A 25,526-nucleotide genomic window follows, 5' to 3' on the forward strand; every position below is an offset into this window, starting at 1 on the left:
TACGTGGTCTATTCGTTAACCTCCACACCCCCCGCGTGATATTTCGTGGTCTTTTGATAACCCCCCCCCTCCCCCCGTCTCCCTATATATGGCTACGTGGTTTGGGAACGGCCCCTTTGAAACAAACCAAAAATTATTTTTCTTTCAACCAATCAACAGTTAGAATGGAATGTTGTAATGCAACAAACAAATAATTTTCTCTTTACTCAACTAAGTTGTTCGTAATCATCCTCGTTCTCTTATTTCTCGTTCTTTCTATCCTTTCTTTTCTTCTACCTTGTATATTCGTCAAGTGCAAAGTCAGAATCACTTTTATGCTATAATCTGAACTTGTTTTTGACATTGTAAAATTTTGTGCCCCCTAAAACGAGAGTAACATTTCTCAGTTATGTGTTCAACGAGAGCGAACCATGTACTTTTTATTCATTCATTAATAAAGTATACTTTTTTGGTTACACGTTTAAAACATTTTTGATAAGGTACCTGGCAATTTTGAAACCTATGCTGACTTTGAAGTCAGAGTGTTTTGAAACAATACTAAAAACTCAGGCAATTACAACTTTTTCTGCTTGACACATCGATCACTCTGTCTGCACACTATAAGGCATGATATCTGGTCAGCCTAGTGATAGCAATGAACTATTTGAAAAAACACATTTAAATACACTACGGTGTGCGAAGAGGAGTCCTCTAACACAGAGAAATCCGAAAAAGCGCTTAAAAATTTTTACAAGTCGAGTAGCATAGAACATTTGGCCTGTAAGATAGAGCTTCAGAGTTTTAGTTTTGACAGAAATTGCTATGCCCTCCTAAACGAAAAGTGACCTCTTTAATCTTGTGCGCTGCAAATATAACCACATTTTGATGTACGTAAAAGATGCGTAAAATTTATTCCTACAAACAAATTACTAGATACCTTGTAGCGCATTTGGACGGCTTCATATTCCTCGAATATGACTTCAGTGATGACATGAATTTTATGCTCTGCGTGAATAAAAAATACCTCCCGCATGATGTTACGGTTTTGTCTTTAGAAACAAAAATTACCGGCTGAGAGTTTATTCTACTATGTCTGACTTAGTATACCAGATATCTGTTGAGATATATTCAATTTAATTTATAGTCGCAATGAGCACAAACCAAAATAATGTAATAATCTGCATCGGAAATTTGGTCCGAAACTTCGCGAAATTTCGTAATCGTCGAAATTGGAAGATTAATTTCGCGAAATTTTAGGTGGAATTTAGCGAAATTCAACGAAATTTTTCGGCAATTTCGCGAAACCGAAATTTCGCGAAATTTCGGGAAATTTCGAGTTTTGCGAAATTATACGAAATCATTCGAAATCTCGCACAGCCTTAGCTCCTTGCAATAAATATAAAATCAGGTATTCACTTACTCTGGTTGATTACGCGCTTTTAAGATTCACTTAACTGAGATTCATGGAACAGTTAAGCAAAGGTTTAGACAAATAATTTGCACGAACAACAGTATGAGACACAACGCTATGCATATTACCGTGACGTGTCATCTTTCTGGAATTTTTGGCTCCCACCCACTTCTACGAAAACGTTAGCCGTGCGCCTGCTTTCACTGTTGAATTGGTGGAGACGCTAGGTTAACCAAAGTTTCTACATAATTGTGCAATACATCATGGAGCACACATTTTCCTGGAATCACAAATTAGGGTGATCCAAATTTTCGATAAAATCCATATTCTACAATGTTGCAGCCTCGTCAGTTTTGTGCGACTTTTTTTTTTGAAAAAGCTTTTTGTCTATCTTTCAAAATAATCGATTTAAAGCTTTTTTACTAAATCACAAGACGAAAACTAAAGGTGCGGTTCAAAGGCTCAAACGGGAAAAAATTAAACATTATAGCTATTTAATTATGTCTGTGAATTTTGGTACCCCTAGCCATTTCGAAATCGCGTCAAAAGCTCGCACCTACTCCAACGATAACGTTAGCCGTGCGTCTCCTTTCACTGGTGAATCGGTGGAGACGCTAGGTTAACCAGTCGACAGCGTTCTAGGAAACGATTCTAGGGGGAAATTTGGAGCTCGATGGTAATATTCTAGAGATAAACTTTCTTCTGTGTAACAAATGCGATAAGGTTATTTTTGTGTTATCACAAATTAGATTGATGAGAATTTTCTATAAAATTATATATTTAACGTTCTGATTTTTGTAGATAGAATTGAAGATTGTTCTACAATGTTGCTAATCCGTTAATTTCAAGCAACTTTGTAAAAAAAGTATTTTCTATCTTAAAAAAAAATCCGATTTAGAGTTACTTTATAATTCATAAATCTTAATATGATCTTGTTATGAAAAGAATAAAAGAATGAAAAGATGAAAAGATTTTTCACCGTTATGAATTCTATATACAAAAACGACAGTGTTTGATTCAGAATGAAACTATATTTTTCTTCTATCTATTTTGTTTCTCGTATTTTGAAAAACTTATATAAAAACGTCTTAGAGATCAAATTAAAACCTACTATTAAACTCAAAAAGGTGTGAAGGTATATTATTTGGCAACACGGAGTAGAATGTGGTGCACGTAAAGTTAGCTGTCGCGGTGCAAACATAAAAACAGTTGTTTTTCCCACGTAAAAATCCTCTGAAGTTAATGTAGTTGAAGATCGAGTGCTAACGGTCCACTTAATACCTGGTTGCTGCCTTATCGCCAGGGGTTTGTAGCAGAGAAAGGTGCTTTTTGTTGTCATTATTTTCCAATAAACTTACTTGTGCGGAGGACAAAGGCATCCATTCGGTCAGTTATAACCTGTGTATATATTGAATCCCGCCATGACGACACCACAAACACGGCTACGCAATAATCCAGTCAGCAAACCTGACGGTGAAATGACCGTTGCGGATCTCGCAAATCTAAAGCAATCCCAACTGACTAGCTACCAACAATCTTCTAAAGAGGACTTCAAAAAATTGGGTGCTTCTCTCTCATCTTTAAAATCTCAGCTGAGTACTCTTCAGGATGATATCGTCTCGGATATGGAGAAACTACGAGAGGAAAATAAACGCCTTTCTAGTTTCTGTTTTTCCTTTCTCTCCTATCCCTGCGTTCCTGGCATTCCTCTCCTAAAAGTCTGTTCGTGATGCTGCTGAGTTGTTGATGCTGTTGGTGCTAGCTGACCTGCTGGTTGACTTGCTGCTGCTGAGTTGTTCATACTTGGAAACCGCTGATTATGGAGTAGAAACCTAAATAAGCTGTTGTTACTGTTTGCATCACATATTTAGCGATAATATGTTATTAGTAATGAAGGAGGTTAAATTTGTTTTCGATGAAATGCTCAATAACTACTTTTTCTATTTTGCTGTGTCGTCTTCAATTTCACCCAATGGATAATGAGTCTGGTCCCTACACTTCGACGAGCTGGTGCATTCCTGGTACCGTAATGAAATCCGCATTGTATGATGGAAAACTATCCATATGTTGTGTAAATAGCCAGAGTATTTGTGCTCGGAAACTATGTAAAATTGAGGAGTTACGGCAGATTGTGACCATTAGTAATGTTGATATTGTATGTGTGAGTGAAACCTGGTTGAATGGAACCATCAATAACACAGTTATAGCTATCGACGGCTACAATATAATTAGACATGACCGCATCGGGCAGCTTGGAGGTGGGATCGTAATATATGTTAAAAATGATCTTGCTTTTAATATGCTTACCAAGTCAAATAATCAGACAGGCATTGCCTGCACGGAATTCATTACAATTGAAGTATTTGTTCAAAACCAAAAACTTACAGATACTATGGAGAACATACTGTCTACATATGGATCTGCCTATCAACACATTTTCTTTTTAGGTGATTTTAACACAAATCTGCTAAATAATTCATCACCGAAAACTGTCAGGCTTAACAGTCTTATTACCACTCATTGCCTACACTGTTTTGGGTTGTGAACCAACTTTTTTTCATAGAAATGCAGCGTCATTGTTAGATTTAACCCTAACTAATGATCCATCGAAAGTGTTACGGTTCAACCAAATCGAAGCACCCGTTTTCTCCAACCATGATTTAATTTTCGCATCTCTTGATTTCTCTTTTTCACCCACTCCTAAGGTAATTCAGTATCGTGATTATAACGCCATACAAATTGATCCGTTGATAGAAACCTTCAATGCATTTGACTGGAGTGCTTTCTACCGAATTGATGACCCTAATTTGCAGTTGGAATTTTTCAATAAAGTATTGTTGAATCTTCACGATACTTTTGTTCCCACCCGTACTGTTTCGTGTCACGAGCAGCGTAATCCTTGGTTCAATACAACCATAAGTATGGCAATTGTTAACCGTGATATATTGTACAAGGAATGGAAAAGAAGTAAAAATTCGGATGTTCATCTTGAGTTTAAAAGAATTCGAAATCAGGTAAACCGACTTATTCGCACAGCTAAACAAAATTATTTTACCTCCCGCCTTGACATGAATGTGCCTCCTAAGGAATTGTGGAAAAAACTGAAAACTCTAGGAGTTGGTCAATCATCATCGCAAACACCGAACAATTTCACTGCTGATGAAATTAATCACAAATTTTGTAGTCATTTTTCTCAAAACAACTCGCCTTTCTCTAGTACCCTCGGAACATAGGAATTCAATAACGATGCTTTTTATTTTGGTAGAGTTAATCAAATTGATGTCACTAAAGCTATGTACTCAATTAATTCTAATGCTATGGGAGTTGATTTAATACCAATGAAATTCATAAAAAATATTTGCCCTATTTTGGTTGAGCCTATAACACATCTTTTCAATTCTATAATCACAACAAGTGTTTTTCCTGATGCTTGGAAAAAATCCAAGATTATACCTATTAAGAAAAAATCCAACTCTAACACGATAGATAATCTGCGACCCATAAGCATCCTTTGCGCTTTGTCTAAGATTTTTGAAAAAATAATCAAAATGAACCTTTGTGATTATATAACCAGGAAGAACCTGTTAAATCAGTTTCAGTCCGGCTATCGGACTAAACACAGCCCAAAAACCGCGATGCTAAAAATAATTGATGATATTGGTCTTGTACTTGATGGTGGTCGGCCCGTTGTTCTAATTTTATTAGACTTTTCGAAGGCTTTCGACACAGTGTCACATACAATTTTATGTCAAAAATCACAAGAAGGTTGTATGCAAAGCCACGACCGCAAGGTTGAAGTAGAATACTTTTACAAGAAAGATAACCTGGCTGCTTGCGTGTCAGTCATTTTTTCTAGTAAATAAATGTTGACCGTTCATTGGCAGTATTGTAATTTCTTTTTGTCTTATATTTTGAATGAAGTTCATTGGATATTTTTAAATTTTGTGCAAATGAGAATTTGAAGTGCTGCCGAATTGTAATATGCACATTTAATACGACATCATTAAACGGGAACGGAACAAAGGCTACCGTTATGCAGAACGCGAATGCCGGCGCGATGCGATTCGCCTTACCGTGATGAAATGTACAGCTCTTTTTAAGGCGAAGTAGAGCTATACATTTCAACAGATTTCGTCTTGCCGAATCGCATCGCGCCGTTATTTGCGTTCTGCATGACCGTAGCCAAACACTAAGCGACGCAAACACGTAATAATAGTCAGAGTATGCATGTAGATGAAGATAATTAACTTTGGATTATAGCGCAAAACGAGAAAATATTAACTCTTCAAATAATCATTTGTGTTCTTCAAATTTCAGTTGTTTAATTTAATATCCGATAAAATGTTTGTTTATTGTCTGATGACGCTCTTATATAGGCCAAATGATGCATTCCCAATTTACTAGGTCCATAACTCTGCTGACCGTGCTTGGGAAAGCGCGGTATAACGACCAATCAGAGGTCGAATTTTGTGTTTTGACAAGGCTTAAGAGTTTTCAATAGTACAAGAGTTCGAATGATACAATTGCAATTTCATGCATTTGGTAGGAATCTTAGAAGATTTTCTAATCAATTGCTGCAAAAACGAAGGAAATCCATCGAAAACTAACCGATTTATTAGCATTTGAAATTTTTCTCACTTTTTTCAGTTTTAGATTTTTATTTCACATCCCTATGTAGCCGAACTTCCTGAGAGAAGTATTCTAATTCAAAATTTAATCTTCATGAATTCATTTGTTGTCCTTATAAGAACAATTGTTCAATTTATCATAGGATGTAGTGTTTATCTTACATCTCTGTGTTACCTTGATAGTGAGGACTAAGGCGCACGGTCAACACAACGAGAAAGGTGTTTTCACATTGAAAACTAGACACGGCTTTACTGGAGGAAGTGTTGGCAAATGCATCTACCTCTAATACCACCGCTATCATACGAAAGCGCGTCGTTCCATGTGGGGAATATCAACAACGAAAAATGACGCGCGTCTGAACATAACCCGAACTGTTTCGCCGTGCTGCTCCCATTTACCTTTACATCGGCCTCAGGGAAGTACCGGCTGCATCTGCATCTACCGCTGAGGCTGTCACTATACTGCTATTGGTACCAAAAGCTATTAACTCTTCAAATAAGTGTGTTATTTGTTCTCAAAAGAACAATTGTTCAATTCAAAATCGGATTTACGCAATCGCATCTCTGTAATATTACCGACAATAATATTCTTCTGAACAAACTGATACAACTTTCCCATTAGGCCTCTGCCATAATAGACGCGAAAAGCGACGCGAACCGATTCGCTCAGCTGTAGGTTAATGTACAGCCATCAGTAGAGCTGTACATCAACCTACGGCCGAGCGAATCGGTTCGCGCCGCTTTTCGCGTCTACTATGGCAGAGGCCTTAGAGAAAGTTGCTGGCTGATGTATTCACTTCATGCAAGCCTGCTGCTGATGCTTCCCGCTATCACACTGAAACAGCATTTTAGTGAAGGGAGTGTCGTTGCATCAGCTGACCCTGCTACTATCGATGCTGATATACCCGCTGCAACAGCTACGCTATGCATAGCCATGCCACAGTTGTGGCCGCTATACGCTGGCCCAACTGCTGAGCACCTGCAACGCTATCCGTAGCTATGCCACAGTTGTGGCCGCCATCTGCTGGCCCTGCTGCTATCGATGGTGAGATCCGCTGAAACTGCTACGCTTATTCGCAGCCATGCCACAGTTGTGGCCGCTAAGGGAGGACTGCTGTCGTCGCTGTTCAGAACTACTATGAGCGGCTTCGACTAAAACAGGCTATTATATAGGGATGAAAATAGGAATGAATTATTTTTACGTACGTGGTGGAATGATATAACTTGAAAAATATGTGTGACTTCATTCTGGTTCAGAGCGATCATTTGATAAGCTCCACCTCTTTTTTCAGTTTCTAAAGTTTTTCCTCAGCTTCGTAGCACGGATGCACAAAAATGATTTCTTGTGAACATTCTGTCGAGCCGGACCGATAGCACTCTCATTGAAGCAACAAAATAACATGTTTTGTGTCGTGCTGTGCAGCTTGGTTGAAGAAAATGTTCCCGTCCCCATGTCGCATGTAAGCAGATTATTGCGTTCAGTAGACAGTAGATAGTGTATCCAGCGAATAAACACCGATGGTGCTCTCACACACGCAACGGTTTTAACCCGTATCTTATTGCGGTTTGTAACATCAAGCGATTTCGTTTGCTCGCTGTTGCGTGTTGCATCATGTTGCATCTTGGCAGCTGGGAGACGACGAAATTCTGTTTACGCTGATTGATTGAATCGTCTTCATATTAGCTCTGCATAGTCGAACTAACTGCTTTTGTGAATGCGTACTAACAGGGCAGTTAATTATTCAATGTCGGTTATGCTGATCGCAGCCTTTGCGCTGCCCCTACAGTGGGGGGTTTACTAAATAAAGTGAAAATTAGACAACTACAACAGAATTTGATTGCATCCCGCACAGAATGTCTGCTTGTGTTGATGCCAGAAAATTATTAACCTTCAATTATTTTTTTATTTGCCTTGAAAAAAGCATGTTGCGGTTCAAAATCGGTTGCTAATTACAACCTTTGAGCTGCCCTAACATTGGGGGAATTAAGATACACGGACAACATGCACTGTGGAAGCTATTTCACATTCAGTAAATTAGACGGGTGCGACAAATTTAAATTGCTAGGATGCAACACAGAATACTTGCTTGCGTTGACAAAAATTATTAACTTTCAATGACTTGTTTATTTGCCTTCAAAAAGGCATTTTGATTTCCAAAATTGGATGTGCTGATGGCAATCTTCATGCTGCCCCAACACGGGGGGAATAATGGCTGTCTGGCGACACACGCTGAGAAAAACCGCACTGCTCCTGAGACGTGGTGACCAACCACAGGGCTAGTGCTGCTGCTAAGGAAGGACGACTGCTGTTGTCGCTGTCTGGAACTATTATGAGCGGCTCCGGCTGAAACAGGCTCTTATATAGGCCAAATAGCATGTTTTCAATTGCAAGGTATATGATCCTGTCGACCGTGCTTGGGAAGCAAGCATATAACGACCAATCAGAGGTCGAATTTTTCGTTTTGACAAGGCTTAACTATTTTCAATAGTACAATAGTGTGAATAATAAAATTACAATTATCTTATTTTGGGAAAAATCTTAGAAGATTTTCCAATCTATTGCTGCAAGAACGAAGGAAATCCATCGAATACTAACCGATTTATTAGCATTTGAAATTGGACATATTTTTCACTTTTTTCGGTTTTAGATTTTCATTTCACATCCCTATGTAGCCGAACTTCCTGAGAGAAGTATTCTACTTCAAAACTGAGATCAAACTTTGGACTTTCATTACATGCATCAAATCTGATAAATTCATATCTGAGTGGGCGATCTCAAGCAGTCTTCAATAATGGAATACTTTCTCAGTTTCTGCCTGTATCATCCGGAGTCTCACAAGGTTCTATTCTGGGACCAATTTTGTTTTCTTTATACATAAATGACCTTCCTGAAGTCATCAAAAACTGCAAGATTCATCTGTTTGCGGATGATTTCCAGTTATATTATGGATGTAGTAATAACTCGGCTGTAGAAATAGCTCATAAAATTAATGCTGATTTAAAACGAGTCTTTGATTGGTCTGCAAGAAATAAGCTCACATTGAATTGTACAAAAACAAACGCAGTTTTTATTAACAATGGCTCTATACATGGTACCTTTAAACCGGTATTGTTTCTAGGCAATGAAATTGTCTCATTTGTTGAGGATGCTGTTAGTTTGGGTATTCGCATCCAATCTAATTTTGGTTGGGATAAATATGTCCTCTCACAATGTGGTAAAATTTATAAATGTTTACGCTCGCTCTATACAACAACAGCGTTCCTCGCAACTAACACAAAATTGAAACTTTTTAAGTGTTTAATTTATCCCCATTTTTTGGCATGTGATTTTTTGCTTGACGATGTACCAGTCACTGTTTTAAATAAGCTAAAAGTTGCGTTACATTCATGTGTGCGTTATGTGTTCAACTTGAACAGGTTTTCTCGTGTCTCCCACCTTCAGTATCGCCTAATCGGTTATACTTTGGAAAATTTTAGTAAGCTGCGTAGTTGCCTATTTCTACATGGTTTGTTGAAAACGAAGCAACCTGGTTATCTACATAGAAAATTACATATGACCCGAAGTAATCGTTCCTTGAAATTTATTATACCAAGACATCGCACGTCAATGTACGGGAACTCATTTTTCGTACGAGGTGTAGTACACTGGAATTAATTACCCAATAGTTTGGCCAACATACCTTCTTGCACAGCATTTAGAAGAGGATGTTTTGAGCATTTCAAATAAGTAGTTATTCAAGTATTATTGTTATTTGAGTAGTTTTTGTCATGAAGTTTCTTTACTATCTGGTATTTTTTGTGTGATGCCTATTCTACTTCAAAAGAGTTAACAATGTAAAATTAAAAGACAGAAGTCTTAAGTTACGAGATACAAATACTAATAAATAAATAAATAAATAAAAATATTTCAAACTTCACAAGTGTACAGCTTGCGAGTTTTGATGAATGATATGCTCATTATGCGCAACTCATCATACGGAGTTTGGGTGTATTAACCGAACGTGCGCGGACTTGGGACTACGACGACGAGATTTGCCTGACTACAAAAGACTGCAACCACGATATCATCATGTGAACCGAAACTGGACTGGATTCAGCACTTCATATTCGGCACTTTATTCAACGTCTTCCCATGCGATCGGAGTCAACTTAACAGTCAAAAACGGTCTTTCGGTTGTGTTTTAATTGCCGTCGCACAACAACAGGCAAGCACGATTTTTAAGACCGCCTACGGAAGAAATATAGAGCAGATATACGTTAAAATCACGGTCAATACTTTAACGGGGGACCCTACTCTGGAAGGTCGAGAAATAATGAATTTTCGTGAATTTTTTGTCGGATGTTTAGAGTAAAGTGAAGTGTTCGGGTATTTTTTATTCATAAAGGTATATTCGAAGATGTATTTAGAATATTTAGGATGCAAATATAGTGAGTAGTACGCTGTTGGCAGCTAGAAACGTGGATGATCCCTCTAAATCAGTACCTAACTGAACGTAAGTTTTCTGAGCAACTACTGGACCGATTTGGCTGAAATTTTGCTTTAGCATGTAAAATTGGAATGAGGGAGCTCCATAGCCGCAAGGTTACAGAGTCTGCTTTGGTAAGCGGGTGGTCGTTGGTTCAAAACTTAGAAGAATCAGGCCATTTCAAAGGACTTCAGCATGGGTTCATTCTCAGGCTCCCCATCACGTACCCTTCCTCCAACATGAATTCTACAGTACCCCTGTTGACTCTCCTTCTAACAAAAATAAGTCCCCATTATTATAAAACTGGTATGAGTAACATATAAAAGTTCTCTCCAGGGAATTGTAATTAGGCGATATTGTGTTGGGATGGACAGAGGCTCGGTATAGTAGAGCAGTAAGCTTGAAACGGAAAGGTACAACTTACACACAAGCACGGATGTGAATGACAAGCGTATCACTTACTTCAATAGTGATACTGCCAATAATATGAAATGCGGAGTACAGGAAACACCTGGGCAATATCACAATAGATCTAATCTCTGGTCGCAGTGATGAGTCCAGCTTATCGATATATTGATTGGCTGTTTTTATTCAGTTACCCATTCATGGCTTAACGAAAATTTACCGTTTTCTAAACGGGTTTTTTACCCTGCTTATTTTCGTTAGGGAATTTAGAATTACGTTGTGCATTGATGTGAACTTTTGTAAATATCCCATACAATTGCTAAACGTGTCTCATTGCAAAATACAATGACCACTATTGTTACGATAATTGTTACGATAATTGATTGGGCAACTCGAAACAAGTCTGTCGACGAGCGACATAGGCGGCAATTGCTTGAGATCTAATATCCTCGCCTGGGTATCGGCATTCTTGAAGCAGCCGAAGCCGCAATACACTCAACCGACAGACTCGAATCGGTTATGACACCGTCGATCTCCACGTCTCGTACGGGTATATAAACGCGATACTCGTGTGTGAAGAGCTCGGAGCGAGCTATAGCGTTGGTGGTTCACTAGGTGTTAATTTACCCTAGGTAGTTTCTGCGTATACATGATGAGTGACCAAAATCGTTTTAACGACCATGAGTTTGACTATGCAATTATAAAAATACTATTTATAACCATATCTAGTATTCATTCATCGAAACAATTATTCATTTATTCAAACTTTTCACACACACAGAAAAATCCGTGCAGCGAGCTATGCGACATATCTATTGAAGCTTTAAACTACATCTTCAACATTAGCGCCGTCATCATCGGCGGCGGCTTCGAGAAGCAGTTGCCCTGATAATCCTGGCGTAACACTCGTACTCTGGTGCACACTAGCGTTGATCCAGCGTTGGATGTTGCCGACATGTTTGTACCACTTGGTTTTATCGTTCACGCTCAGCTTCGACAGCATAGCCAGGATAACTTGGTTTACCCGCTCTACTTGGCCATTTCTTCTGGGAACTCCGGTGGTTATCTCGATGTGCTCAACTCGCTCTTCGGCGCAATAGTTCTTAAAATCGTTAGACGTAAAGGCCGATCCTTTGTCGCTGACGATACGTTTGGGGTTTCCGAATAATTCACTTTGCTGACGCAGTCGTTGAATCCCCTCGGCCGCATTTGTAGTCTTCGTAGGATAGATCCACACGTACTTCGAGAAACCATCCACTACCACAAACAAATATTTGTACTGCTCCTCTGTTGCGTCCATTGGTCTCACGTGGTCGACATGATAGGTATCAAAAGGAATATCGCCTTTTGGGATTGGCGAAAGAAATCCTTCAGTTTTTCCTCTTTTCCGCTCTGCAAGGATGCACTTGACGCAACATTCGATATGCCGTTTGATCTTGGCACCGAGCTGCGGGATGTAGTAATCACGCCTAATCATGTCCTCTAACTTCTTCACACCGAAATGTCCACTCTCATGTGCTCGTCGGATAATTTCACTTTGTAGGTCTGCTGGCACGACTACCACTTCGCGTCCGTCTACAACCCTCATCAGCATATCACTAATCAGTACATAATCCTCGAACGGTCTTGTTTTAAGCAGCTCGCACCCTAGCCTTCTTTGTTCGCATCGGTGTGCACTTCGGTTTCGGCAGAAGCATCGTATATTTTCAGCACTGGATCCGACACAAGGCACTTTTTCAACTGCTCAAAACTTTCAGCCTGCTTTTCACCGAACACGAATTCGACATCTTTCTTCAGTAGATCAGTTAACGGTCTCGCAATTAGAGCGTAACCCGGCACAAATTTTCGAAAGTAACTGGTCAGCCCCAAAAACTGTTGTAATTCTTTCTCGTTACTTGGAACACGGACACGGGACACAGCACGAATTTTCTCGGGAGACAGTCGGTAATTTCCTTTGCTTACCAAGTATCCTAGGTACTCAACTTCACTTTTTAGAAACTGCGACTTTTCCCAATTAAACTGCAGTCCGTTTTCGCTGGCCACTTTTAAAACTTGTCGTAGTATGGCGATGTTTTCCTCCGGTGTGTCGGACGCGATAATGGCGTCATCCACGTAAATAATCATCACTCCACTTTTAATCAACTCGCGGAAAACATCCGCCACAAACCGGCTGAAACTCGCTGGGCTATTACATAATCCAAACGGTGTTTTCAGGAACTCGTATTGTCCCATGTGCGTCACAAAACCAGTATACTTTTGGCTGGAAGCCTCCACTGGAACGTGGAAGAACGAGTTCTTCAAGTCTAGGGTAGTGAATACTTTAGCGTTTTTCAATCTATCAATCTGGTCCTCGATGTTTCGCATAGGAAAACAATCTTTAACTACTTTTCGGTTTAGCTGCCGGTAATCGACACACACACGCAGCGCACCGTTTTTCTTCGGTGCCAGTGTTACTGGGCTTGCGTATTCACTAACACTTTCGCGTACAATTCCCGATTTTAGCCACTCGTCAATGGTTTCTTCCAGCACTTTTCTCTCCTTTGGTGCAAATCGTCGTGGAGCCGAGCGAATCGGCTCGTCATCGGTTAAGATGATTTTCGTTTCAACACGACTGATCACTTCTCTTTGCGGTTTGTAATTGGCGATGATCTCCTTAATAACGACAGCATACTTCGGGTCGACATCGATCATGCCCGGCTCGCACACATTTAAAATCTGCATTATTTCACTCTCTTCCACGGCGTCGTTTTTATTCACTTTCTTTTTGATGTTAACTCCTCGCTCGGTTACTTCTACATCCATGTATTTGAGCGCGGCCATGCCGAGAATCGCGTCGTAACGCATACTATCCGGCGGGACGACGTAGAACGTCATCCTTGGAAACATTTCGGCTCCCACACACACATCCAGCTCAACCGTACCACGCGCTGGTGTTTTTGCCGCACCGAGCCCAGTGAAGCACATGGTCGTACGATGCAGTAAAGGCTTACCCATTTTCACGTACACACTCTCACAGAGTACATTAAATCGACTTCCGGTGTCGAAAAGTGTGCGCAGAAGACAATAGCCAACTCGAATCTCAATCACCGGCATGCCCTCCGAGAGCGCATTCACTTCGGCTTTCTTTCTCTCACGCTCACAGTTTTTTGCTAAATGTCCGTACTCACTACAACCGAAGCACTTCGGCCCGCGCGATTTTGCCTCACAGTCATTCGCATAATGACCCCGGTTACCGCAATTATAACATCGCAAATTCTCGCTGTTTGCGTGGGTGGAATCTTTCACACTAGATTTTGATTCCTTTTTCTCACGTTCACGATCACTTGTGTTTGTGTTCTTCGTCGCACGATGGGACGGTTCACGCATTTGGCTTTTTATTGTTTCGTACTGCCGTACGCGGTCTTTTAAATCATCAATGGTTTTCGCACCATACAGGCAAACTTTGTTTATCGGGACGTCATTCACACCGTTCGCGACATATTCACAGATGGCATCTTCTTCGATATGGTCTCGTTTGGCAATATTTTGCATATGATAGATGTACTGAAACAACGATTCGTCGTGCTTTTTTTTTCTACCGCGCAGCAGCTCGTGGATTTCCGCACTCGATGCTTTAGTGCCGAACTCTTTTTCTAAGGCTACTGACATACTGAGGCGTCAAATTAAGCGAAGCGTTGAGCGTTTGAGAAGCGGAATAAACAGAAGCGTTGACTGAAGCTTCCTATGACATACTGGAGCGAGCGATGCAAATGCGTTGTGTTGTCATATTCCTAGATTCCAGCAGCGGTTTCGTTTAAAGGAAATATGAATTCTTCCATTGAAGATTTGTTTGCTGCTTCAAGCCACAGTAAATCACGTTTTTAGTAAACATAGAGATTTTTTTATGGAGTAAAATAATATTTATGAAGTCAGTTGCGCTTCAGACGTAGTAAAAAATATAAGAAACTATTCTAAATTTTAAACCCGCTGACCCCAAGTAACGTTCAACTAGTTTATGATATCTGTTCAGTATGTTAGGCATGCAATATCAATCAAAAATACCAGTGTTATTTTCCTGACGACCTGAAAATTTTTCCCGATATTTTCTATATTTAAGACCAAAATAAAACGAATAAAAAGCACCTGGCGATATCAGGTTTAGTCTGAACATGGTATTACTGCACTAACATTTTCAAGTAGAATACTTCTCTCAGGAAGTTCGGCTACATAGGGATGTGAAATGAAAATCTAAAACCGAAAAAAGTGGAAAATATGTCCAATTTCAAATGCTAATAAATCTGTTAGTACTCGATGGATTTCCTTCGTTCTTGCAGCAATAGATTGAAAAATCTTCTAAGATTCTTTCCAAATGCAGATAATTGTAATTCTATTATTCCAACTATTATACTGTTGAATTTAGTCAAGTCTTGTCAAAACGAAAAAATCGGCTTCTGATTGGTCGTTATATGATTGCTTCCCAAGCACAGTCGACAGAATCATAGATCTTGCCATTTGAAATGTGCAATTTGGCCTATATAAGAGCCTGTTTCACCCGAAGCCGCTCATTATAATTCTAGACTGCGACAACAGCAGTCCTCCCTTAGCAGCAGCAGTAGCAGTGCAGTGGATACAGCAGCAGTATCAGCATCGATAGCAGGGCCAGATGATGCAGGGCAGCGGATACCAATGGCAGCGAATAGCGACCACAGCTGTGGCAACGGATTTCACCATCGATAGCAGCAGGGCCAGCTGATGCAGTGGGGCATTTTAGTGAAATGCTAACAAATGCGTCCAATGAAAAGAACGTTCTGGAAAGCTGGCGTTCAAAATACATGAATCGTCTAGTTTTGAGTGTCAAGCTTTTCAGTGTTTATTTTCCCCCAAGGAATACTTTATTCATACTGCCAGTGATAACGCAAAGATGTGATCGGCATCTTATCAGACATTGAATTAAACAACAAATTGTCCTTTTCAGGATTAAATAAATACCTAATTGAAGAGTTGATATTTTCTCTAAAATCAATTCACTCTTTCAAGTAGTTTGGAACAGATATATATTTGGCTTGATGTTGAAGCACAAAATTCGACTGATCTGATGCTGATGCAGGGCAGCGGATAGCAATGGCAACGGAAGCGTCCATTGCTGTGGCAACGGGGATAGCGCAGCGGTTGCAGTTGATCTCAACATCAATATTAGCAGGGCTAGCTGATGCAGTGGGGCATTTTAATGAAATGCTGTCTCTGAGCGATAGCGGGCACACTAGTGAATGCATCCAATGAAAAGAACGTTCTGGAAACCTGGCGAAATTTGGAGCAGAACGTTCTGGATACCTGGCAAAATTTGGAGCATGTATGTACATTTGGCTTCATCTCCGTGTCTCAGAACGTACTGAATTATCTTTTCCTTCAGTCATTAGCACAACATCCGGAAAGCTTTCATTATAAGCATAAACATTAATTTTTCGCATAATCAAAATTCAAAAATTGTCAAGTCCAAATCATGACAAGTCACTTACTATATTAATGAAAACGGTCAATTCTTGTTGAAGCGCAAAATTCGATTGATCTGATTGGTCGTTAATATGATTGCTTCCCAAGCACAGTTGACAGAAACATAGATCTTGCAATTTGAATGTGCTGTTTGTCTATATAAGAGTAAGGATGGAAAATATTGACTGAAATGGCTATCGATAGTTATCAATGATTTCCTACCACTATCGATAACTATCGATAGCTTTTTCATCCCTATATAAGAGCCTGTTTCAGTCGAAGCCGCTCATAATAGTTCTAGACAGCGACAACAGCAGTCCTCCCTTAGCAACATCTTAGCGGGTATCAGCATCGATAGCAGCTGATGCAGTGAGGCACTTTAGAGAAATGCAGTCTCTGTGCAATAGTGTGCACTAGTAAATGCATTCAATGAAAAGTTGACTCATTTAGACAACACATAAGTCGTCTAGTTTTGAGTGTTAAATCAGCCTTTCAATGTTTATTTTATCACAAGGAATACTTTATTCGCACTGTCAGTGATAACGCCAAGATGTGATTGGAATCTTATTCGATAATGAACAACAAATGAAAAAATGACTGATACGCAAGCAGCAGGGTTATCTTTCTTGTAAAAGTATTCTTCTTCATCCTTGCGGTCGTGGCTTTGCACACAACCCTCTTGTTTTTTTTATACATTTTAACATTTTGTTAACCGAAAATGTATTCTATTTGCTTTTTTTTCAATTACCAAACCAAAACAAAGCAAATGTAAAGCACCTCGCGATGAAGATTTTGTCTGAACAAGGTATTACCGCGTAAGTATACGCGCGTCAAAACACTACTCGTTCTGTTTCGCCGCCTCTACCGACGCGTCGTTGCCGCTTGAGTATGACCGGTTTGAGCGTTTCATATAGACGTTCGAAGAAGTAGCTCGGACGCTTTTGCGACGCTTCTTGCTTCGCTTCATTTGACGCCTCAGTATGTCAATAGCCTAAGGCCTCTTTCAGCGACGCCCAAGAATTCAATCCACTCGAACTGTTTATAAACAACTTCGCCGTACCCTTCAGCAAGCGTCGGCCGTACACAAACTTGTGTGCGTCACTCCAACCAAAATTCTCACTCGTGTTTTGAAACTCTTCTAGCCAATCGTGAATATCTTTGTCTGTGCGCTCTCCAGAGAATTTGTCCAACGAGTCACCAATATCGTTGAAGGTGAACATCGGCCCACGCACATTCTCTCGCGAATTCTCACTTCCATCGTTCGAACGTTTTTCGTCGCTTGTTCTCGGGGTAGAGGTTACGATATTCTCTCGAGCAGAATGGAGAACCGTTTCCTCCGGTACCCCCTCTGCACAACCACTAACACTCAATAGTCGATTTATTAGTTTTTTTTTTTCTTTGCGGCACAAAAATCACGCAGCTGGGGATTCGTAAGCTTCGTAAGCACTTCACGCACAAACATGTTGACACGTTTATCTCAAGCTGTAGTTGTGTCAAAACTCTTCCCGATTCACCAACACAGGAAAACACTCTCAAATGGCGTAGCCTCGGCGGCGATACGCGACACTGTGGAGACTCTTCCCCAATTTCACTCAGTTTGTTCTCTTTGGTGTGGAGACTTCTCTCTGCTGCCAACACCTCACACAGACACTGCTGCTAACGCCGCACTTTATTTTCGGGAATTGCCGCCATTTGCAAAGGAAATTGCAAAATTAGCATTCACTACGGAGTTTTCGTTCAAACCGACTCGAAACATGAGGGAAATCCCGGTTGAGCCCCCATGTGATAAAGTTAATCGATTTATTGAAGCAATATTATGAACGATTACATTGTTTTTAATGGGATTTCCGTTAAAATTACGCTTTCGCGGAGCAACTCGGAAAATCGAGTGGTTGCTGTGAAATCTCGCGGTACACTGTGTACTCTCTCTCTCTCTCTGCTGTTGTGTAGGAACTATTCCTCGTCCGTCTGGTTCTCTCTTACATGTATGTGGTGAATTGATAACACATTCTGATTGTGACCATCTTTTTATAACTTTTTCCATATCACATGAATCAGGTTTAAACTACATGAGCTCTTTTTCTAATTATCGTAAGGCTAATTGGAAAAGATATTACATTATAAGATATTACATTAGGAATTATTTGCTAATTAGTTAGATATGCGAAATGAAGTGAACATTGATTCCGCTTTAAAAGCATTAAGATGTGCAATTAATGATGCTAGAATTTATTCTGTTCCAAAGAAAAAACTATTGAAACTATTAATTAAAATTTATAGAAAGAGATTAAACATTGAAGATTGAACACACGAGTTCATTGTTATTTCAGGCAAATTCTTCATTAGCCCAACACGCCGACACAGAAGCGAACCTGACCAATAAACAATTTAATTTTTATTATAAGTAATCTCCCTTGACCATGCAAATATTTGCTGTACGTGATAAATACGAATTTCGTATTGTTTGTTTGATTTTTTCCTTTTCCCATTTATATTTTTACTTTTCAGTTTGATGCAATCACCGGCTTCTGTCGGGCGACAAAAGAGTACTGTCCCCCGGGACCTCCTGGTCTCCCGGGTATACCGGGTCCGAAGGGTAATCGGGGCGACGTGGGTCTGCCAGGTCCCGCTGGAATCGATGGCCGCGAGGGAAAACCGGGTCCTCGCGGTCCCAAAGGAGAAATTGGTTATCCTGGTAATCCAGGCTTAGACGGAAGGGACGGTGTCCCTGGGGAGCCCGGTCTTGATGGTGTGCCAGGTCGTGCCGGTGCTGACGGTATTCCCGGCCGAGACGGCAAGGATGGAACGCCCGGTACAAATGGACAAAACGGCAATGATGGAACGAATGGTAAGTAGAAGTATTTAAAGCGGGGTTGATTGTGGTGAAACTTTTTCCTACAGCGCGAAGCGGATGCGATTACGATTGGGCTGCTCGCAGCCCGGTTGGCCATTGTTCATATTGATGGGAAAAGTTTTGCCGGGAAAATTCTTCGACGGCGGTATAATGAGTGATGATTTTTACGACAGGTATTCCTGGACCAATGGGACCTCCTGGACCACCGGGAGAACCGGGACCGAGAGGTGAGTGTCGGTAGTTAGTAAAACTGTTTGAATTGAGTTTTGTGCTCTAAGATACGCTTTCGGAAATGATGTGGAATTGAAACTTCCATCGGAGTTAATTTTATAGTGCATTTCATTTTATTACACCATCAACTTGATAAATGAAAATTCCCCCTCCATTCTATGGCTTTTCAATACATGCTCAGACATAAAAAAGTTCAAACGATATGAAGGGCATTCTGTTGTCATTGCAGGTCTGCACGGGCCACGCGGCAAATCGGGCCGGTCCGGGATTAACGGTACTCCCGGAACACCTGGAATCAATGCATGGAAGATTAAGGTCAATGATACATTCTCCAATGAATTGCTGGTGCCACCGACAATCGCTGGCGCAGGCACACCGGAAGCACTGCGCCCGATCGTGGTGCAGGAAGGCACGCATCTGAGGCTACGATGTGCTGCAACCGGAACGCCAAAGCCACATGTTGAATGGCGTCGTGAGGATGGAAAAACGATATCCAATGGAGCATGGCAAGGTAATAGAACGGAAAACGAACGCTCATCATTCTGTGCTTTGCTGATAGCTCGGGCAGAACCCATTGACTCTAAAATTGAATTTAAAAATTTCATTTTCCTTTACCGTTGTTTAACCCTGCTCGACTGCACTCTGCTGTGGGCGCTCACCTGCTCTATTGTCGGTTGTCCTTCTTAACTCGAACCACGGTGCCGACGGACGGACGGGGTCACTTCCAGCATCATCAATGGCCGGACACACTCTCAACATTACCAAAATCAATCGGGTGCACATGGGAGCTTATCAGTGTTTGGCAGACAACGGCATTCCACCCCCAGCAAACCAGACGTTCAACATTGAAGTTCATTGTAAGTTTGCAAAAAGCGTTTACTGAAAAGCAGTAATTTCATCACCTATTTGCTTTCCGTTTGCCTTTTGGGTTTCCTCTCGTTCGAATACTCGTTCAGTGCATAGTTTGCTGTCAGTGCGGTGCTGGTGGCAACATCCATTTGGATCGAATTAGCTTAGATTCCAGCTTCCAGCATTATACACATATGGAACGAATCGTGTCTGGTGGCGAACTTTCTGTTGCCATTAAATTTTGATACTGATTTTATTCCGTTTCCTAGCGCAGCAAGCATTTCATTTTAGGTACCATTGCCAAATTTTTTACACTGCAGCTAAAATCACTCTCACATGTTTTTGCCACTTACCCTGTTCTAACAGCAGGAGGAAGTTAGCCACCATTTTCCGCCTCTTTGCTTACCCTTTTTTATTTTATTGGCGCAAAGCGGTGCAATGCATTATATTTTATGTGAACTTGCGATGCACTTTTTTGGTGCCCATGGTATTCATGACGCTTTTAGGGGTTTTAAGTGTACATTTTACTGTTTCGACATGTACTGTCTACGTTGCAGAAATTTGCCAATGTTATAATTAATGCTTGTGTTTCGTTAAATAATTAATTCTACCGAAATGAACAGCGGTTGGTGTAATTAAATCCTAATTCGGAGTATTTTTGCTTTCGTTTTTTTTTCGCGCAGTCCCACCCCTAGTACGAGTACGGAATCAAATGGTTTACGCCACGAATGGCTCAACGGCTACGTTCGAATGTGAGGTTAGTATTGACTTGTACAATTTAAATTTAAACTTAAGTAAAATGAAACGCTTTTGTATCCTTTCACAATTAACTAGAATGTTGGCTGAAATGGAGAAATCTATTTCCCAGCAACGGACAACACTTGCCGACCTTTTGCTATGGTATCCGATGAAAATCGAATCTCATAAATCATCCGGTAAACTGACGAAAGATACGCTTGTTCATAGCGATTCTCATGTTCAATTTAAGTTATCCCATTTCTGCCTATTCCTTACTTGTCCTTTCGAATTTCACTCAGCATCCTATTTTATATAATTCGATCAGCAACCGGGCATAGAAAGTAACAATTTCTCTACCAGACAACAGAATTCAAGCCAACTTTCCTCTACCTCACCTCCTTGGCACGGCAGTCATAAATCAAAATTTATGAGAGGCTATCGTTTGATATTTCTATCAACAACACACCGGTCGGTTGCGTTTCGTAAGGTGTGTTGGCTCCCGAAGAAGGGTTGACCTCGTTTTCGCTATTTTGTCCACCGCGACTGGTAACCAGTGATAAGAAAGTTGTTCGCTTCGGTGTAGTGAATTGAATAATTTTTTGTGTTCCATCGGAGTTGAAGAAATGAATGAAGAAATGATCTCGGTAATGCAACTCGTTAAGCTACTACTATTAGTAGCACATAGCTACTAATGAATTGACAAAAAATAACAAACCCTATTTGTAATCAGCGATGGAAACGAAACGATCATGATCCGATTGTCGTTTTATCCTAAACTGTACAGATTGCGATGTGTTCAAGTAATGAATAAACTTGAATCCCCTCAGTACGTAACAAAATGTTGATGCATTGCTCACTCGGAAATAATAAATACATAACTAGACTATATACAGCTCTTATAAGAGAGTGATCCGCGCAACTCGTTATATTATAGGTATTAAGGGGGGATTTGTTAGTAGCTTAAGTATTTATGATAAATATTAGTAAATAATGAGTATGTGTGTCCAATCACAAATGGTGACTTCTCAACACTGTTTGAAATTTGTAATTTTAATTGTTAGGATTTGTTTGCTTTCGCAATTAGGACTTATCATTCGTAGGGATTTAAACCTACTTGTCAGAAAAGGGGAAGTAAACTTACAACTAACTTAATTGCTAACTTATTGGCTATAAAGAGAGCTTATCGTAGCAATTGAGGATTGCAACGATTTTTGTCGAAAATTGTTAATAATTTTATTTGACATAGCTTCTAATGGTTCAACACCAGTAAGTCTATGTAATTCGAGTGTACCAAACCAAGGAGGACGCTTCAAAATCATTTTCAGAATTTTATTCTGAATCCTTTGGAGCGTTTTCTTCCTTGTTGAACAGCAACTTGACCAGATCGGTACAGCATAAAGCTCGGTACAGCATTTGTTTGTAAATCAAAAGTTTGTTCTTTAAACAAAGTTTAGAATTCCTGTTAATGAGAGGATATAAACATCTCGTATATTTGATGCACTTGGCTTGTATACTCTCAATGTGCTCTTTGAAAATAAGTTTTTTATCATAAATTAGTCCCAAGTACTTAACCTTGTCGGACCAACTTAAAATAACCCCATTCAACTTGACAACGTGATTATTGTTTGGCTTGAGGAAAGAAGCCCTAGGCTTATGCGGAAAAATTATCATTTGAGTTTTAGAAGCATTGGGAGAAGATTTTCCACTTTTGCAAGTAGGAAGAAAATATATCTAAACTTTTCTGCAATCGACTGCATATGACACGAAGACTTTTTCCTTTTACGGAAATGCTTGTGTCATCGCAGAACAATGACTTTGTGCATCCTGGAGGCAAATCAGGAAGATCTGAAGTGAATATGTTGTACAGGACTGGACCCAAGACTGAACCTTGAGGCACACCTGCTCTGACAGGAAATCTATCAGATTTTGAATTCTGATAGACAACCTGCAGAGTTCGATCAGTAAGATATTTTTTTAAAATTTTGATTAGGAAAATTGGAAAATTAAAAGTTTGCAATTTCGCAATCAAACCTTTATGCCAAACACTGTCGAATGCTTTTTCTATGTCTAAAAGAGCAGCTCCAGTGGAATAACCTTCAGATTTGTTAGCTCGTATCATATTAGTAACTCTGAGCAATTGATGAGTTGTGGAATGCCCATGGCGAAATCCAAACTGTTCATTTGCAAAAATTGAATTTTCGTTGATGTGTGACATCATTCTGTTAAGAATAACTCTCTCAAACAGTTTACTTATTGAAGAAAGCAAACTGATTGGTCGATAACTTGAAACTTCAGCTGGGTTCTTATCCGGTTTTAAAATGGGAGTAATTTTTGCATTTTTCCATAATTTGGGAAAATATGCAATTTTGAAGCAGCAATTGAAAATTTTCACTAAAAATTCCATTGTGCTCTCAGGGAGATGTTTGATTAGTATATTAAAGATTCCATCGTCACCAGGTGCTTTCATATTTTTGAAATTTTTAATAATTGATTTAATCTCATTCAAGTTAGTTTCAATTATTTCTGCAGGTAAAAAATTCTGGAAAGAAATTAAATCAAATTGACGTGTGACTTCATTTTCAATTGGACTCACAAAATTCAAATTTGAGTTATGAACACTCTCAAACTGCTGAGCAAGTCTTTGAGCCTTTTGTTCATTGGATACAAGAAAACGTTCACCATCTTTTAAAACTGGAATAGGCTTTGAAGGTTTCTTAAGAATCTTCGACAGCTTCCAAAATGGTTTTGAATATGGTTTCAATTTTTCAACTTTAGTCTCAAAATTTTGATTTCTCAGAAGAGTAAATCTATGTTTAACCTCTTTCTGTAAATCTTTATAAATAGTTTTAAAAACAGGGTCACGAGAACGTTGATATTGACGTCTGCGGACATTTTTCAAACGAATTAGAAGTTGAAGATTTTCGTCAATTATTGGTGAATCAAATTTCACTTGAGTCTTTGGAACAGAATAATTCCTGGCATCAACAATTGCACATTTTAATGCTTCCAAAGCGGAATCAATATTCACTTCGTTTTGCAAATAAAGCTCATTATTGAAATTTCTCTCAATATGAGTTTTGTATCTTTCCCAATAAGCCTTGTTATAATTTAAAACAGAGCTCATAGGGTTTGAAACTGATTCATGTGATAAAGAAAAAGTTATTGGAAGATGATCAGAATCAAAGTCAGCATGTGTGATCAAATCACTACATACATGACTTTGATCTGTAAGCACCAAATCAATTGTTGAAGGGTTTCTTACAGAAGAAAAGCATGTAGGACTATTCGGAGACAAAATAGAATAGTATCCTGAAGAACAATCGTTGAATAAAATTTTGCCATTGGAATTACTTTGAGAATTATTCCATGAACGATGTTTAGCGTTAAAATCGCCGATTATGAAAAATTTCGAACGATTTCTGGTGAGTTTTTGTAAATCACCTTTAAAATAATTTTTGAGCTCGCGTGTGCATTGAAATGGTAAATATGCTGCGGCAATAAATAAAATCCCAAGTTCAGTTTGAACTTCAATTCCCAAAGTTTCAATAACTTTCGTCTCAAGATGGGGAAGAGCACGATGTTTGATTCGGCGATGAATAACAATTGCAACTCCACCGCCGGAACCCTGAATCCTATCATATCTATGAACCACGTAATTGGGATCATATTTTAATTTTATGTTAGGTTTCAAAAATGTTTCAGTAATAATTGCAATATGCACATTATTCACTGTTAAAAAGTTAAAAAGCTCATTCTCATTGGCCTTCAATGAGCGAGCATTCCAATTTAATATTTTAATTGTTTTATTTAAAATCATTGCTAAATTTTAAATTAGAAACAATTTTAATAGTAAAATTTGTGCCTATTTGAATGGCTTCAAACATTGATTTTGCCTGCAACATGGCGTTCATAAGATCGAACATTGCCTGTTGCAAAAAAGAAAGTTTACCTGCCGTAATAGGCCCCAGGCAGTTGACATTAGAAAAAATATTTTCGGCAGCAATATTAGCTGGAGTAACAGGTGTACAATTATTTTCTAGCGTGTTTTGCTTACCCATATTAACGGTCATTTTCGAACTACCAACACTAGGCGGTATAATGTTCGAACTACCTGTAACCTGTGCATAAGTTAAACGGGTATGCAAAGGAGTAGGTAAACTATGCGTCACTGGTACGCTTGGAGAATTTTGTTTTGAAGTTGGTTTTAATTGAGAAATTGAATTTTGTTTACCTTGCCTTGCCTTAACAATTGCTAAACGGACTGGGCATTGATAAAAATTTGACATATGGTTGCCGTTACAATTCGCACAGCGAAAATTTTTACTCTCTTTCACAGGACATGTGTCCTTTTTGTGAGAAGAGTCTCCACAATTAAGACATTTTTGGTCCATGTTACAGAATTTGGAACCATGGCCATAACGTTGGCAAGTACGGCATTGGGTGATATGCTTTTCACCTCCGCCATACTTCCTATAAATTTCCCACTTTACACGCAC

The 25,526-nt window shown here is 39.5% G+C and overlaps 1 protein-coding gene across 1 annotated transcript in view; it reads left to right on the forward strand.

Moving 5' to 3' along the window:
• LOC129724981 (uncharacterized) overlaps positions 1–25,526 on the forward strand; it is a 176,101-nt gene that overhangs the window by 64,513 nt on the left and 86,062 nt on the right. The window contains exons 6-10 of the mRNA XM_055680320.1: positions 18,867–19,206; positions 19,386–19,439; positions 19,673–19,954; positions 20,172–20,300; positions 20,976–21,049. Coding sequence (XP_055536295.1) covers positions 18,867–19,206; positions 19,386–19,439; positions 19,673–19,954; positions 20,172–20,300; positions 20,976–21,049 — 879 coding nt within the window. The remainder of the gene's footprint in view (positions 1–18,866; positions 19,207–19,385; positions 19,440–19,672; positions 19,955–20,171; positions 20,301–20,975; positions 21,050–25,526) is intronic.

This window comes from Wyeomyia smithii, chromosome 2, assembly GCF_029784165.1.
Source record: "Wyeomyia smithii strain HCP4-BCI-WySm-NY-G18 chromosome 2, ASM2978416v1, whole genome shotgun sequence".
In the NCBI taxonomy this organism is placed as follows: Eukaryota; Metazoa; Arthropoda; class Insecta; order Diptera; family Culicidae; genus Wyeomyia; species Wyeomyia smithii.